General features: G+C 44.1%; 1 protein-coding gene across 1 annotated transcript in view; it reads left to right on the forward strand.

Annotated features, from left to right (window-relative positions):
• snx25 (sorting nexin 25) overlaps positions 1-14,863 on the forward strand; it is a 321,585-nt gene that overhangs the window by 127,130 nt on the left and 179,592 nt on the right. Inside the window, exon 5 of the mRNA XM_085981347.1 lies at positions 7,326-7,501. Coding sequence (XP_085837473.1) covers positions 7,326-7,501 — 176 coding nt within the window. The remainder of the gene's footprint in view (positions 1-7,325; positions 7,502-14,863) is intronic.

A 14,863-nucleotide genomic window follows, 5' to 3' on the forward strand; every position in this document is an offset into this window, starting at 1 on the left:
CCTGTACATGGCTGGTTCTGAGGTCTTAAAACTGTGATCTATTTAAGATGGCTAAATGGTGCCTGCACTGCACTTGGATTCATAGAATTTTATAGTACAGGACAGGCCATTTTGTCCATCATGCCTATGCTGGCTCTTTGAAGGAGCAATTTTCACATTCCTCTGACCTTTTGTCTTATCCTTTCAAATTTTTCCATTTCAAATATTTATCCACTTCCCCTTTTAAAAGCTACTGTGGATTCTGTTTCCACCACTGTTCCTTCAAAAGTCATTCATTTATGTGAAACACCTAAGAGGTTTCAATGTGAGGGGCAGTATAAAAACACTATTATTGTTGTATTGCTATTCTCACTGGGGAGAAAATTACTAAAGAAATAGTCATCTGGGATATTTGTTAAGTTAGGCACAGAATTGGGTGGTTGTATGGAAAACAAAATCTGTATTGAACCAGAAAAATAAAATTAGAGGGGAGATGAGGAGAATTTTTTTCACTGAGTTGTCGGGATCTGGAACGCTTTACCCGAGAAGGTGGTGGTAGCTGATTCCATAAATAATTTTGAAAGAGATTTGGACAGGTACTTGAGGATGAGGAACTTAGAGTTATGGACAAAGAGTGGGGGTGCAGGACTAAGCACGACTGCTGTTTCAGAGAGCCAGCACAGGCAGAATGGACTGAATGGCCGCCTTCTGTGCTGTAAGCATAGAAACATAGAAAAATAGGAGCAGGAGTAGGCCATTCGACCCTTCGAGCCTGCTCCGCCATTCAATATGATCATGGCTGATCCTCTATCTCAATACCATATTCCTGCTCTTTCCCCATGCCTCTTGATGCCTTTTGTGTCTAGAAATCTGTCTCCTTCTTAAATATATTCAGTGACTTGGCCTCCACAGCCTGCTGTGGTAGAGAATTCCACAGGTTCACCACCCCCTGAGTGAAGACATTTCTCCTCCCCTCAGCCCTAAATGTCCTACCCCATATCCTGAAACTGTGACCCCTCGTTCTAGACCCCCCCCCCCCCCCCCCCCAAGCCAGGGGAAACATTCTCCCTGCATCCAGTCTGTTGAACCCTGTCAGAATTTTATACGTTTCAATGAGATTCCCTCTCATTCTTCTAAACTCTAGTGAATACAGGCCTAGTCGACCCACTCTCTCCTCATACGACAGTCCTGCCATCCCAGGAATCAGTCTGGTGAACTTTCGCTGCACTCCCTCTATGGCAAGTATATCCTTTCTTAGGTAAGGAGACCAAAACTGCACACAGTACTCCAGGTGTGGTCTCACCAAGGCCCTGTATAACTGTAGTAAGACATCCTTGCTCCTGTACTCAAATCCTCTTGCAATGAAGGCCAACATACCATTTGCCTTCCTAACTGCTTGCTGCAGCTGCATGTTTGCTTTCAGTGACTGTACAAGGACACCCAGGTCCCTTTGTACATCAACATTTCCCAATCTAGCACCATTTAAATAATACTCTGCCTTTCTGTTTTTTCTACCGAAGTGGATAACATCACATGTATCCACGTTAGTAAGTTTCTATGATTTATAAGCAAAGGAAAGCTTGATGGAAAAGTCACGTGTAGAAATAACTCATTCAAGACAACTTGGGCCTGACTACCATTAAAACGGACTGTTTTCATACCAGGATGAATCCATTAGACAAACCCCCAGGATGTTGGTTATAGGGGATTCGGCGATGGTAATGCCGTTGAATGTCGAGGGGCGGTGTTTAGACTCTCTCTTGTTGGAGAATGGTATTAGGAGCCAAGAATATATTGGTCTCTAAGTCCAAGTGAAAGGGCTCTGTTTTAATAGGTTGAGTTTTTTGATGAGGTAATGGAGAGGGTGGATGAGAGCAGTATAGTTGATGTTGTGTATATGGACTTTCAAATGGCGTTTGAAAAAGTATCACACATTAGGCTTGTTAGCAAAATTGAAGCCCATGGGATAAGAGGAGGCAGTAGCCACATGGATACAAAATTGGCTAAGGAATAGAAAACAGAGTTGTGGTGAAAGGCTGTTTTTCGGACTGGAAGGAGGTATACAATGGTGTTTGATGTACATTAATGACTTGGACTTGGCGGTACAATTTGCAGATGACACAAAATTTGGAAGTGTAGTAAACAGTGAGGAAGATTGTACTTCAAGAGGACAGCGACAGGTTGGTGGAATGGGTGGACACCTGGCAGATAAAATTCAATGCAGAAAAGTATGAGGTGATGCATTTTGGTAGAAAGAATGAGGAGAGACCATAAATACTAAATGGTACGATTTTTAAGGGCTGCAAGAACAGAGACCAGGGGGGGTGTTTGTGCACAAATCTTTGAAGGTGGCAGGACAGGTTAATAAAGCAGTTAATAAAGCAATATGCGATCCTGGGCTTTATTAATAGAGGCATAGAGTACAAAAGCCAGGAAGTTATGTTAAACTTATATAAAACATCAGTTCACCCCCAGCTGGAGTATTGTGTTCAATTCTGAGAGGGAACTAGAATGGTTTCGGGGATGAGCGATTACAGTTACATGGATAGACCGGAAAATCTGGGGTGGTTCTTTTTAGAGCAGAGAAGGCTAAGAGGAGATTTGATAGAGGTGTTTAAAATCATGAAGGGTTGAGATAGAGTAAATGAAGAGAAACGGTTTCCAATGGCTGAAGGGTCGATAACCAGAGGGCACAGGTTTAAGGTGATTGGCAAAAGAACCAGAGGCGACATGAGGAAAAACTTTTTTGTGCGACGAGTGATTAGGATTTGGAATGCACTACCTGATCGGGTGGTGGATACGGATTCAATAGTAGCCTTCAAAAGGGATTTGGATAAATACTTGAAACAGAAAAAACTGCAGGAATATGGGCTAAGAGCGGGGTAGTGGGACTAACTGGATTGCTCTTCGAACGAGCTGGCACAGACTCGATGGGCCGAATGGCTGCCTCCTCTGCTGTACTATTCTATGATTCTATGACCTCAGTGTTAATAGAACCTCTCTTGAACCGTGGACTTACCCCACCTACCAAATAGTGTTCCCTTCCTTTCTGTTCCATGGACAGAGCTATGCTGAACCCTTTCACCAGCAACTGATACTAGTTTCAAGCTGGCCTGGGTATGGACTGGACAGCAGAATGGGTGTGATAGGATACTGGGAGAATTCCAGGAGTGTGTAGAGTTTGACACCAAACACGGGGCAAAATGAGACAAGAGCCTTTCTCATTCCAGCTTTGTTCTAGACGGGGTTCTATAAATTTACATTTTCCGGAATTGCACCATTGATTGTCGTGTGAGTGAGGTCGAACCCATAGCACGTGAGCTGAAGGGATGAGTGAGCATAGTTCTGATTGATTTGGCGCTTTTATTTTTTGATTAATTTCTATTCAGGAAATTGTAACTATTGAAAATGATAAGAATATCATGCGAGTGAGCTAGCAATTGCGTTGATTCCCTGTTGTGCTGTAGTTAAGCGTCTGGTCTCCGCACAACATATTTTCATAGCCTGGCACCTTTCCACAGCATAGCTGGGAAACTCACTGGGGGGCGGGGGTGGTGAGGGGGTGAAGCATGGCTGGGAAACTCACTGGAGGGGGAGGGGTGGGGGTGAGTCATTGCCATGCACTCAGTTGGTTTCTTGAGTGAAAAGGGAAGGCCCCTTGTACAAATGGTCCAAAGTAACCAATTTGAAAAATTGGTAGGGTACAGACTATTAAATTATAATACATAAATGTCAGATACTACAGGGTGGAGGAGGCACAGGACTGGAGTAAGGCAACTCTCCCCAGTAGTGACTGACCTTTGTCTGCTGTACATGCTCTGCCTTACCACTGCAGCAGCTGGGCAATTTCCCTGGAGCAACTGAGCCTTCTAATGCCTCAACCAACGGTGAACTTTTCCCAGTTCTGATGAAGGGTCATCAACCTGAAACGTTAACTCTGTTTCTCTCCCCACAGATGCTGCCTGACCTGCCGAGTATTTCCAGCATTTTCTGTTTTTATTTCAGATTTCCAGCCTCCGCAGTATTTTGTTTCTGTATTTGTGAATTTTTAGTTGGTCAGTTGCTAGGATCTGGTGTAACTAATAGGTGCAGAAATGTGTTTTAAAAAAAATTATAATTGAAGGGGTTTGGCACTTTTTAGGAGAGTTAAAACTTGTATTGACTTTCTCTTCATGATGTCTGTCTGTTACTCTGCTTCAGAATGCAAACCGTATGCGTATTATGATGGCTTGCCCTGAGCTGAGCTTCAAACGCCACACCCAGTCCACCATGATTGCCTAATCCCACCTCTGAAACCGCACTCGCCTCTCCCCCTATCTCACCCCAGCGCTGCCGAAACTCTCATCCCTCTGACTTTTCCAATGCTGTCATTGCTGATCTCCTTCGCTCCAGTAATATCAGCTCATTTTATACTACTACAACAACAACTTGCTTTTATATCTCACCTTTAACTTTTTTTTTAAGTCCCAAGGCACTTCACAAATAAGAGTAGACAGGGAAACTGATGCCAAGCCATGGACGGAGAGATTGGGAGCCGTGACCGAAAACCTAATAAAAAAACTGGGTGTTGTGAATGCTTCTAAAATAGGAGAGAGAAGTGCAGAGGTGGAGGGAGTTAGCTAGAGGTTTCAGAGAGCAACAACCTCCCATATTCCCTCTCCTTTGCTTAGAGATGGTTGGTACCTTTTAGAGTCCGCCTAGGCTCACTTTGGTGTCAGCCTTGGATTGGTTGGTAGCAATCTCGCTTCTGAGTTAGAAGGTTGTGGGTTCAAGCCACACTCCAGAGACTTGAACATGCAATTTAGGCTGGCATTTCTGTGCAGTACTGAGGGAGTGCTGTACTGTCGGAGGTCATAGAGTCATAACGGCACAGAAGGAGGCCATTTGGCCCATCGAGTCCGTGTCGGCTCTCTCTGTAGAGCAATCCAGTCAGTCCCATTCCCCCGCTCTATCCCCGTAGCCCTGCAAGTTTATTTCCCTCAAGTGCCTATCCAGTCTCCCCTTGAAAACATTGAGTGTCTCCGCTTCCACCACTTCCGTCGGCAGCGAGTTCCAGGTCCTCACCACTCGCTGTGTAAAAAAGTTTTTCCTCACATCCCTCTTGTATCTCTTGCCCAAAACCTTAAATCTGTGTCCCCTAGTCCTTGTACCATCAACTAGTGGGAACAGCCTTTCCCCATCTAGCCTATCCAAACCCGTCATAATCTTGTACACCTCTATCAAATCACCCCTCAACCTCCTTTGCTCGAATAAAAACAAATCCAGCTTCTCCAACCTGTCCTTGTAGCTAAGATCCCCCATCCCTGGAATCATTCTGGTAAATCTCCTCTGCACCCTCTCAAGGGCTTTCACATCCTTCCTAAAGTGTGGTGACCAGAACTGGACGCAATACTCCAGCTGTGACCTGACCAGCGCTTTGTAAAGGTTCAGCATAACTTCTCTACTTTTGTATTCGATACCTCTATTTATGAAGCCCAAGATCCCATATGCTTTGCTAACCACTCTCTCAATATGTCCTGCCACTGTCAGGTGCCGTCTTTTGGATGAGGTTAAACCGAGGCCCGGTCTGCCCTCTTGGGTGGACATAAAAGGTCCCATGGCACTATTTGAAGAGCAGGGGAGTTCACCCTGGTGTCCTAGCCAACATTTATCCCTCAACTAACATCACTAAAACAGATTATCTGGTCATTATTTTATTGCTGTTCGTAGGACCTTGATGTGCACAAATTAGCTGCCATGCTATGTTACAACAGTGACTACACTTTAATTAAAAAGTACTTTTTTTTTTTTTTTAGTTGTGAAGCACTTTGGGACGTCCTGGGGTTATGCAAAGCGCTATATAAATGCATGTTCTTTCTCTTAGAGGTGCTATATAAATGCAGGTTGTTACTGAAGGTACACTGATCCAACAAAACTATATTAGATACTACATTATTTCCAAGAGTCTTTCTTCCTCCTAGTATCTCTCCTCTTCTTAGAATATATTTTGTACATTCCTCGCATGTTGTGGTTTAGTTAATACATTTAACGTTAATACGGTTTGTTGCAGCTGTCCATGGATGTTATCATGGACTCGAGTAACATTTTGCGAAGGCTTTAAATAAGTATTTACAAAAACCTTTTCAAAGAAAGATCTCCAAAGTGTATGGTGATGCTCAAAGGGCTTTGACCTTGTACATAGTGTGTGTAAAATCTATATATTGTTGCATTGCTTCTCTACATGTTTGGTTCCTAGTCCCTTACCCATTCAGAATTTGTTTTGAAATCCTTGCATAAGCTCTCTGTCCGATTGCATACAATTTCTTTCTATATAAAATTGGTGTTCTTCAGCAGCACTTTGCTTGAAATGATAATGAAGACTAGCTGAGTGCGTGGGATGGCTGATGACCCCAGTGTATCCTTTGTATGTTACTCTCTCTTATTGCCAGATTCAGAAAGTGAAAATGCAGAGGCGAGACAGTCAGTGAAAATGAGCGAAGGAGTATTTCCAAACCTAGGTCTGCAAATGTTCCACACTGCATTCTATAGCAGAAGAAATATTCTAATGTGTAGCACTTGCATTAAAAGAGGAATGAAATAATAAATGTAAGTCTGTACTACTATTCCTTGAAACCTAATTTTATATTCAAGGTGGTCCATTGTATTGAGATGCCTCTCCAGGACTTGGATTTGACCCAGCCCAGGTTAATAAGTGTGAATCTATCGTCCAAAACTATCTAACATTTGTCACTGACTGGAAATGTTTAATGCAGAAAGCCCACAAGGAATGCTCTGTGATGGAAATGGAAAGATCCACACTGGTGGAATAGCAGGTGTTCTTCTGGTTTGGGAGTGGAGTCGAGCGATATTACTGGAACAATTTGGATACAGTATTGCATCTTGAGAAAATGGCGTTGAGGTTCAGATCTGCCATAATCTAATTGAATGGTGGAGCAGGCCTGAGGGGCTGAATGGCCTACTCCTGTTCCTAATGTTCCTATGGTTCTTGTTACATATTGTACATGATTTGGGAATGCTTGATGGGGGACATTGGGCAAATAAAACGGAAAAATTGCTTCATTCCCCAGTACTGACCTCCTTTACCTGATGAGCGCACAATTATATAATACATCCAATTTTCTCTTTTTATCGACCCCTTAAAAATAAACTCAAGCCATGTCTTGCACCTCATTGGTTGACATCCCTGCCAATAAAAAAAACTGTGTGCCTGTAGATTTCATTGGTACAATGAGCCAGCTATCTCGGTGCAAGGGTTTTACTGAGGAGAAAACCGAGGATTGTTCCCATAACGTTTGAAACGTGGATATGCATTGGTGTAATGCTGCCTGATTATTATTCCTTTTTAGGCAAGAGGAGCAACAGCCGAAGCCTTTTCCTCTACATCCGTGCTTGAAGAGCTTCGAGGATGAGGACCAATTCCTGCGCACGTGCTCACGGGTGCTGGTGCTTTGCCTCTTAACCACGAAAGATGTCGCCTCTCGCAGCTTACAGATTGTTCTTGCAGAAATATTAGCCATGAAAGGTACGTGTGGGTCCTTGGGAATTTGGGTTGTTTAGACAGACGGGCTGTAACTGAGTCGTGCCTCAATCTGTCCGAAACGTTCCCCATTTTACTATCCTAACTGATAATTTAAAGTTTGATATTTGAATGTAAAATCAACCAATCACTCCAATAAATTTGCCCAGATTAAAGGAGTGCCCTACATTTGTAAAAAGTAATTGAAATAAGTGGGAAAACTGGCAAAAAATAAATAAAATTCTTAGTACAGGAAACTTTTGATTAACCGGCCCCTAAGTAACCGGAACGCTCTATCCACCGGCAAAATTCTGGAGTCGATTCCGTTAACTTTTATTACCTTTTTAAACTCCATTTGTTGCTGTGCAAGGGTGCAGCTGAAGCTGTTGCTAAGCTACAGAGATGCTTGCAACTTGTGCCGATTGTTTTGAAGCTGTGGGTTTGTTGCTTTATACGGAGCTCTGAGCTCCGTATCTTTTACTATAGCGTTCGGTTATCCGGAATTGTTGATGGACCGGCACCAGGTTGGTCCCGTCCGTGCCGGATACCAGAAAGTTTCCTGTATGTTCAGGCAAGCAGTATTTAATCTGCAGTAAAATCTGACTGATTTTAAAGGAGTTCTTACCTCTGTAAGTTAAACTGGCCCATCTTGCTGGTAATGTCTCCATTTGGATTGTTCATGGGGAGTTACCTCAATTCAGTGGGGTTGGGGTAATTATTTTGAGGAACAGATTCGGGATCGATGAATGGTGTTTGCATCATTAGCTTGGTTAGCTTTATACAGTAAACTCTTTGGTATCCGGCACCGACGGGACCGGGATGGTGCCGGTTGATTAAAAATTCTGGATAACAGAGAGGTAGGCCATTTTTAATGCAAAAAAGTAAAAACCAGTGACTAACTCGGCCACCGCGGGAAACTCGGACTCGGAAAAACGAAAAATGGATGGATTCAGCAAGATTACCCACTATCTATTTTGCCGGTTATTAAAGAATTCCGGTTGATTAGGTGCTGTTTAAACGAGAGTTTACTGCAATATACCCAGTTGCATTCTGTCATGGAAAATAGGGGGACATAACGGGGGAAGCCTACAATAGTTTTGCTTTGGTTGAGGGCATGCTGCTATTCTCATGATGTACAGGCGGAGAGAGCACTAGTCTCCTGTCCTCACTCCATAGCTAGTTCGAATGACTGACAACTATAGTCCCTGCTATGTTGTTCTTTTATTACGTCTTTTGTTAAAAGTGCACTGTACTGCATGTTGTTGCGGCCTTGTGTTTCTTTGGTCCAACTCAGTCGGGTTTCCCTTGAGTTTTATTCAAGCGTGCGCATTCGCTTCTCAATTTTAATTCAGTTCCTCGCTTCATTCCTGTGGAAGTGGCCGATCATCTTGGCCTCGTGCATTAGTGGGGCACAACACCTGCGCTGCCAAACTTCATTCTAAATGTTATTTTAATTTTATTCGTGTTTACAAATGGAGGTGAACTAAAAATAGCAGCAGCTGCTTCTGCCTCAACTGCAGCTGTACAAACCCACGAGCCACTGAGGAAACGTCTCCAATTGTTTAAACTGTGAGTGTAGTTTTATAATTAGACATTTCTTTTTCTTTGTGTTTTATTTGAGAGATTTGGTAGGAAACTGCCGATTAGGCTTGTAGCGGACCGAATTGCAGACAGGTATGTAATTATAGTACTTTACTTAGTTTGACTGTGCCAAGTTTCAGAAACGCCGCTCCAGGCCCCAGACTGCTCATGAGCGACAGGACAGGAGATTGACTAATGTTGCTTAATTTGAGGTTCAGTGGAATAAATCAACTTTCTGTCATCCGAGTAACCTTGCTTTTCTGACTCCAATCCAGATACTCTGATGTGTGTGCCTGCTAATGAATGTCACCGGTTTCTGCTCTGCTCCTTCCTATATATTCTGGAGCTGTGAGCTCGTCTGGCAGAACTTGAGTCAGTGCCACACGTAAACACTGTTCAAATGAAGTTCATGGTCTCCGCAACAATGGTTAATTCTGAACTGGCTTCAAAGCAAAATGAGTGAAGCTGCCTGTCCAGCAAAATGAGTGAAGCTGCCTGTCCAATCAAACAGAGTGTCATATGGCTTTTTTTTTCTCAGTCGTGATTCGAGTACATAATGGTCTCGCTTTCCACATAAAATATGTTGACATCTGAGGCCTTGAGCTGTAGGTGTAACGTAAGCCTGTTGAAATGCTTTCTGGCTTAAAGGACTTGCACCTTTTGTGGATTTACACCCTACTAGCTTGGAGCATGAGAACGCTGGTTAATATAGTATGTCAGAGGAGCCAGAATCACGCACCTGTTAGCTACGACGACGTTTGAATAAATAGGCAATTGTTTGGCTAATGGGGGTAGATCTGGAAGATAATTGTCAGCACTGGACCAGGATCACAATCCGTTTCAAGTGCTGCAAACACTGATGCCCTGTGCAAGCAAGACCCAATGCGTGACCGCACGTGACATAATCCAACTCACCACTGCTGGTCCAGAAAAGTTTCTCCTGTGCCTCCCGGTTCCACAAAAGTACCGCGGTTCGCTGCCAGCCCGGCCCCTCCCACTCCAAGTTCTCTTTTTCCCCCCGCCCCCCCCCCCCCCCCACTTCGAAAATAATAATAGGATTGGGCAGAGTCAGCATGGATTTATGTAAGGGAAATCGTGTTTGACAAATCTGTGGGGGGGTTTTGAGGTTGTAACTAGCGGAATAGATCAGGGGGAACCAGTGGATGTGGTGTATTTGGATTTTCAGAAGGCATTCGATAAGGTGCCACACGAGGTTATTAAACAAAATTAGGGCTCATGGGATTGGGGGTGATATACCAGCATGGATTGAGGATTGGTTAGCGGACAGAAAACAGAGAGTAGGAATAAACGGGCCATTTTTGGGTTGGAGGCTGTAACTACTGGGGTACCACAAGGATCAGTGCTTGGGCAGCTATTCACAATCTATATCAATGATTTGGATGAGGGGACCAAATGTAATATATCCAAGTTTGCTGATGATACAAAGCTAGGTGGGAATGTAAGTTGTGAGGAGAATGCAAGGAGGCTTCAAGGGGATATAGACAGGCTAAGTGAGTGGGCAAGAACATGGCAAATGGAATATAATGTGGAGAAATGTGAAGTTATCCACTTTGGTAGGAAAAATAGAAAAGTAGAGTATTTTTTAAATGTTGAGTGTTCAGAGGGGCCTGGGTGTCCTTGTACACGAGTCACTGAAGGTTAACATGCAGGTACAGCAAGCAATCAGGAAAGCAAATGGTATGTTGGCCTTTATTATAAGAGGATTTGAGTATAAGAGTAAAGACGTCTTACTGCAATTATATAGGGCCCTGGTGAGACCACACCTGGAGTATTGTGTACAGTTTTGGTCTCCTTACCTAAGGAAGGATATACTTGCCATAGAGGGAGTGCAACGAAGGTTCACCAGATTGATTCCTGGGATGGGGGGATTGTCCTTTGAGGAGAGATTGAGTAGACTAGGCCTATATTCTCTAGAATTTAGAAGAATGAGGTGTGATCTCATTGAAACATCTAAAATTCTTACAGGGCGTGACAGGGTAGATGCAGGGAGGATGTTTCCCCTGGCTGGGGAGTCTAGAACCAGGGGTCACAGCCTCAGAATAAAGGGTTGGCCATTTAGGACTGAGATGAGGAGAAATGTCTTCAGAGGGTGGTGAATCTTTGGAATTCTCTACCCCAGAGGGCTGTGGCAGCTCAGTCATTGAGTATACTCAAAGTCAGAAATTGATAGATTTTTGGATATTAAGGGAATCGAGGGATATGGGGATGGTGCAGGAAAGTGGAGATGAGGTAGATGATCAGCCACAATCTTATTGAATGGCAGAGCAGGCTTGAGAGGCCGAATGGCCTACTCCTATTTCTTATTTTCTTATGTTCACCTCACCTCGGGACCTACTCATGGGCCGGTGCAGTGTTAGAGAGCAGCGGCAGCGGGAAACGCAAGCGACGAGGCTTTAAAAGGCTCCCAGAGACCAGGTAGGCCTCATAGCGGCGGTGGCGGGAAACGCAAGCGGCAAGGCTTTAAAAGGCCCCCAGAGACCACGTAGGCCTCAGAGCGTACTAATCTCCAATCTCCGAGAGGGAGAGAAGTAAAAAGTAATCGAAGTGTGATGTCACCAGAAAGCTGGTAAGTGATTGGTGAGTATTTCTCTCTTTATAAACTTTAAATCTGTGGTTTATAGTTTCTGAAGTCTCTGTGGTGTAGCGGGGACTGTTTGTAAACCAAGGCCCTTAAATATACCATTTAACTGTAGTGTAATTGGTGGGATTGATTTGATTTAATTTAATTGCAATTAATTAAAGGGTAAGTCATGGCGGGACAGCCTGGTGCCGTGGTATGCTCCTGCTGCGCTATGTGGGAACTCAGGGACACTTCCTGTGTCCCTGACAACCATGTGTGCAGGAAGTGTGTCCAGTTGCAGCTACTGGCAGACCGCATTGCGGTGCTGGTGCAACGATTGGATACATACTGGACCATTCGCGATGCCGAGGACATCGTGAATAGCACGTTTAATCAGTTGGTCACACCGCAGGTAAAGGTGGCACAGGCAGAAAGGGAAGGGGTGACCAACAGGCAGAGTAGTAGGCGCAGGCAGGTAGTGCAGGGGTCCCCTGTGGCCATCCCCCTCTCAAACAGATATAGCATTTTGGATACTGATGGGGGGGATGGCTTATCAGGGGAAGGCAGCAGCAGCCAACTTCCTGGCACCAGGGGTGGCTCTGCTGCACAGGACAAGAGGAAAAAGAGGGGTCGAGCTATAGCAATAGGGGATTCTATTGTAAGGGGAATAGATAGACGTTTCTGCGGCCGCAAACGAGACTCCAGGGTGGTGTGTTGCCTCCCTGGTGCAAGGGTCAAGGATGTCTCAGAGCGGCTGCAGAACATCTTGGAAGGGGAGGGTGAACAGCCAGTTGTCGTGGTGCATATAGTTACCAACGATATAGGTAAAAAACGGGATGAGGTCCTAAAAGCTGAATATAGGGAGTTAGGAGGTAAATTTAAAAAATAGGACCTCAAAGGTAGTAATCTCAGGATTGCTACCAGTGCCACGTGCTAGTCAGAGTAGAAATAGAAGGATATTTCAGATGAATACGTGGCTAGAGGAATGGTGCCAGGGGGAGGGATTCACATTCCTGGGACATTGGAACCGGTTCTGGGGGAGGTGGGACCAGTTCAAACCGGACGGTTTGCACCTGGGCAGGGCCGGGACCGATGTCCTAGGGGGAGTGTTTGCTAGTGCTCTGGGGGAGGGTTTGAACTGAAATGGCAGGGGGATGGGAACCTGAGCAGGGGGGCAGAGGAAAGGGAAACAAGGATAAAAGCAAAAGATATGAAGGAGAAAAACAAAAGTGGCAGTCAGAGAAATCAACGGTTTAAATCAAACATGGCCACAGGAAATAATAATTCTAATAGGTCTAAGAGCGTTAAAAAAACAAGCCTGAAGGCTTTGTGTCTTAATGTGAGGAGCATTCGTAATAAGGTGGATGAATTAGCTGCGCAAATAGAGGTAAACGAATATGATGTGATTGGGATTACGGAAACATGTCTCCAGGGTGGCGAAGGCTGGGAACTCAACATCCAGGGGTATTCAATATTCAGGAAAGATAGGCAAAAAGGAATGGGAGGTGGGGTAGCATTACTGGTTAAAGAAGGGATTCACACAATTGTAAGGAAGGATATTAGCTCTGATGATGTGGAATCTGTATGGGTAGAACTGAGAAATACCAAGGTGCAGAAAACGTTAGTGGGAGTGGTATATAGACCACCAAACAGTAATGCGGAGGTTGGGGATGGCATTAAAAGGGAAATTAGAGAAGCGTGCAAAAAGGGCACAGCAGTCATCATGGGTGACTTTAATCTATATATAGATTGGGCTAACCAAATTAGTAACAATACTGTGGAGGAATTCCTGGAATGTTTACGGGATGGTTTCCTGGACCAATATGTCGAGGAACCAACCAGAGATCAGGCCACCTTAGACTGGGTATTATGTAATGAGAAAGGATTAATTAGCAATCTTGTTGTACGAGGCCCCTTGGGTCGGAGCGATCATAATATGATAGAATTCTTCATTAAGATGGAGAATGAAGTAGTTGACTCAGAGACTAGGGTCCTGAATTTAAATAAAGGAAACTACGATGGTCTGAGGCGCGAATTGGGTAGGATTGATTGGGGAATGTCACTCAAAGGGTTGATGGTGGATAGGCAATGGCAAACATTCAAAGACCGCATGGATGAACTACAGAATTTGTTCATCCCAGTTTGGCATAAAAATAAAACAAAAAAGGTGACTCAACCGTGGCTAACGAGGGAAATTAGGGATAGCATAAGATCCAAGGAGAGGACATATAAATTGGCCAGAAAAAGCAGTAATCCAGAGGATTGGGAGCAGTTTAGGATTCAGCAAAGGAGGACAAAGGGATTAATTAAGAGGGGGAAAATAGAGTATGAGAGTAAGCTTGCAGGGAACATAAAAACTGACTGTAAAAGCTTTTATAGATATGTGAAGAGAAAAAGATTGGTGAAGTCAAGCATAGGTCCCTTGCAGTCAGAATCAGGGGAATTTATAATGGGGAACAAAGAAATGGCAGACCAATTAAATACATATTTTGGTTCTGTCTTCACAAAGGAGGACACAAATAACCTCCCAGAAATGTTGGGGAACATGGGGTCTGATGAAAGGGAGGAACTGAAAGAAATCAGTATTTGTAGGGAAATTGATGGGATTGAAGGCCAATAAATCCCCAGGGCCTGATAATCTACATACTAGGGTACTTAAGGAAGTGGCCCTAGAAATAGTAGATGCATTGCTGATCAATCTTCCAACATTCGATGGAATCTGGAACAGTACCCATGGATTGGAGGGTAGCTAATGTTACCCCACTATTCAAAAAAGGTGGTAGAGAGAAAACGGGGAATTACAGACCGGTAAGCCTGACATCGGTAGTGGGGAAAATGCTAGAGTCCATTATAAAAGATGTAATAGCAGAGCACTTGGAAAACAGTGACAGGATCGGACAAAGTCAACATGGATTTACAAAAGGTAAATCGTGCTTGACTAATCTACTGGAATTTTTTGAGGATGTAACTAGTAAAATAGCTAAGGGAGAAACAGTGGATGTGGTGTATTTGGACTTTCAGAAGGCTTTCGATAAGGTCCCACATAAGAGATTAGCGTGTAAAGTTAAGGCACATGGGATTGGGGGCAAGGTATTGACTTGGATAGAGAACTGGTTGGCAGATAGAAAGCAAAGAGTTGGAATAAACGGGTCTTTTTCCGAGTGGCAGGCAGTGACTAGTGGGGTACCGCAGGGATCGGTCCTTGG

This window comes from Somniosus microcephalus, chromosome 1 (genome assembly GCF_052327205.1).
Source record: "Somniosus microcephalus isolate GS21.2 chromosome 1, FLI_Smic_1.0, whole genome shotgun sequence".
In the NCBI taxonomy this organism is placed as follows: domain Eukaryota; kingdom Metazoa; phylum Chordata; class Chondrichthyes; order Squaliformes; family Somniosidae; genus Somniosus; species Somniosus microcephalus.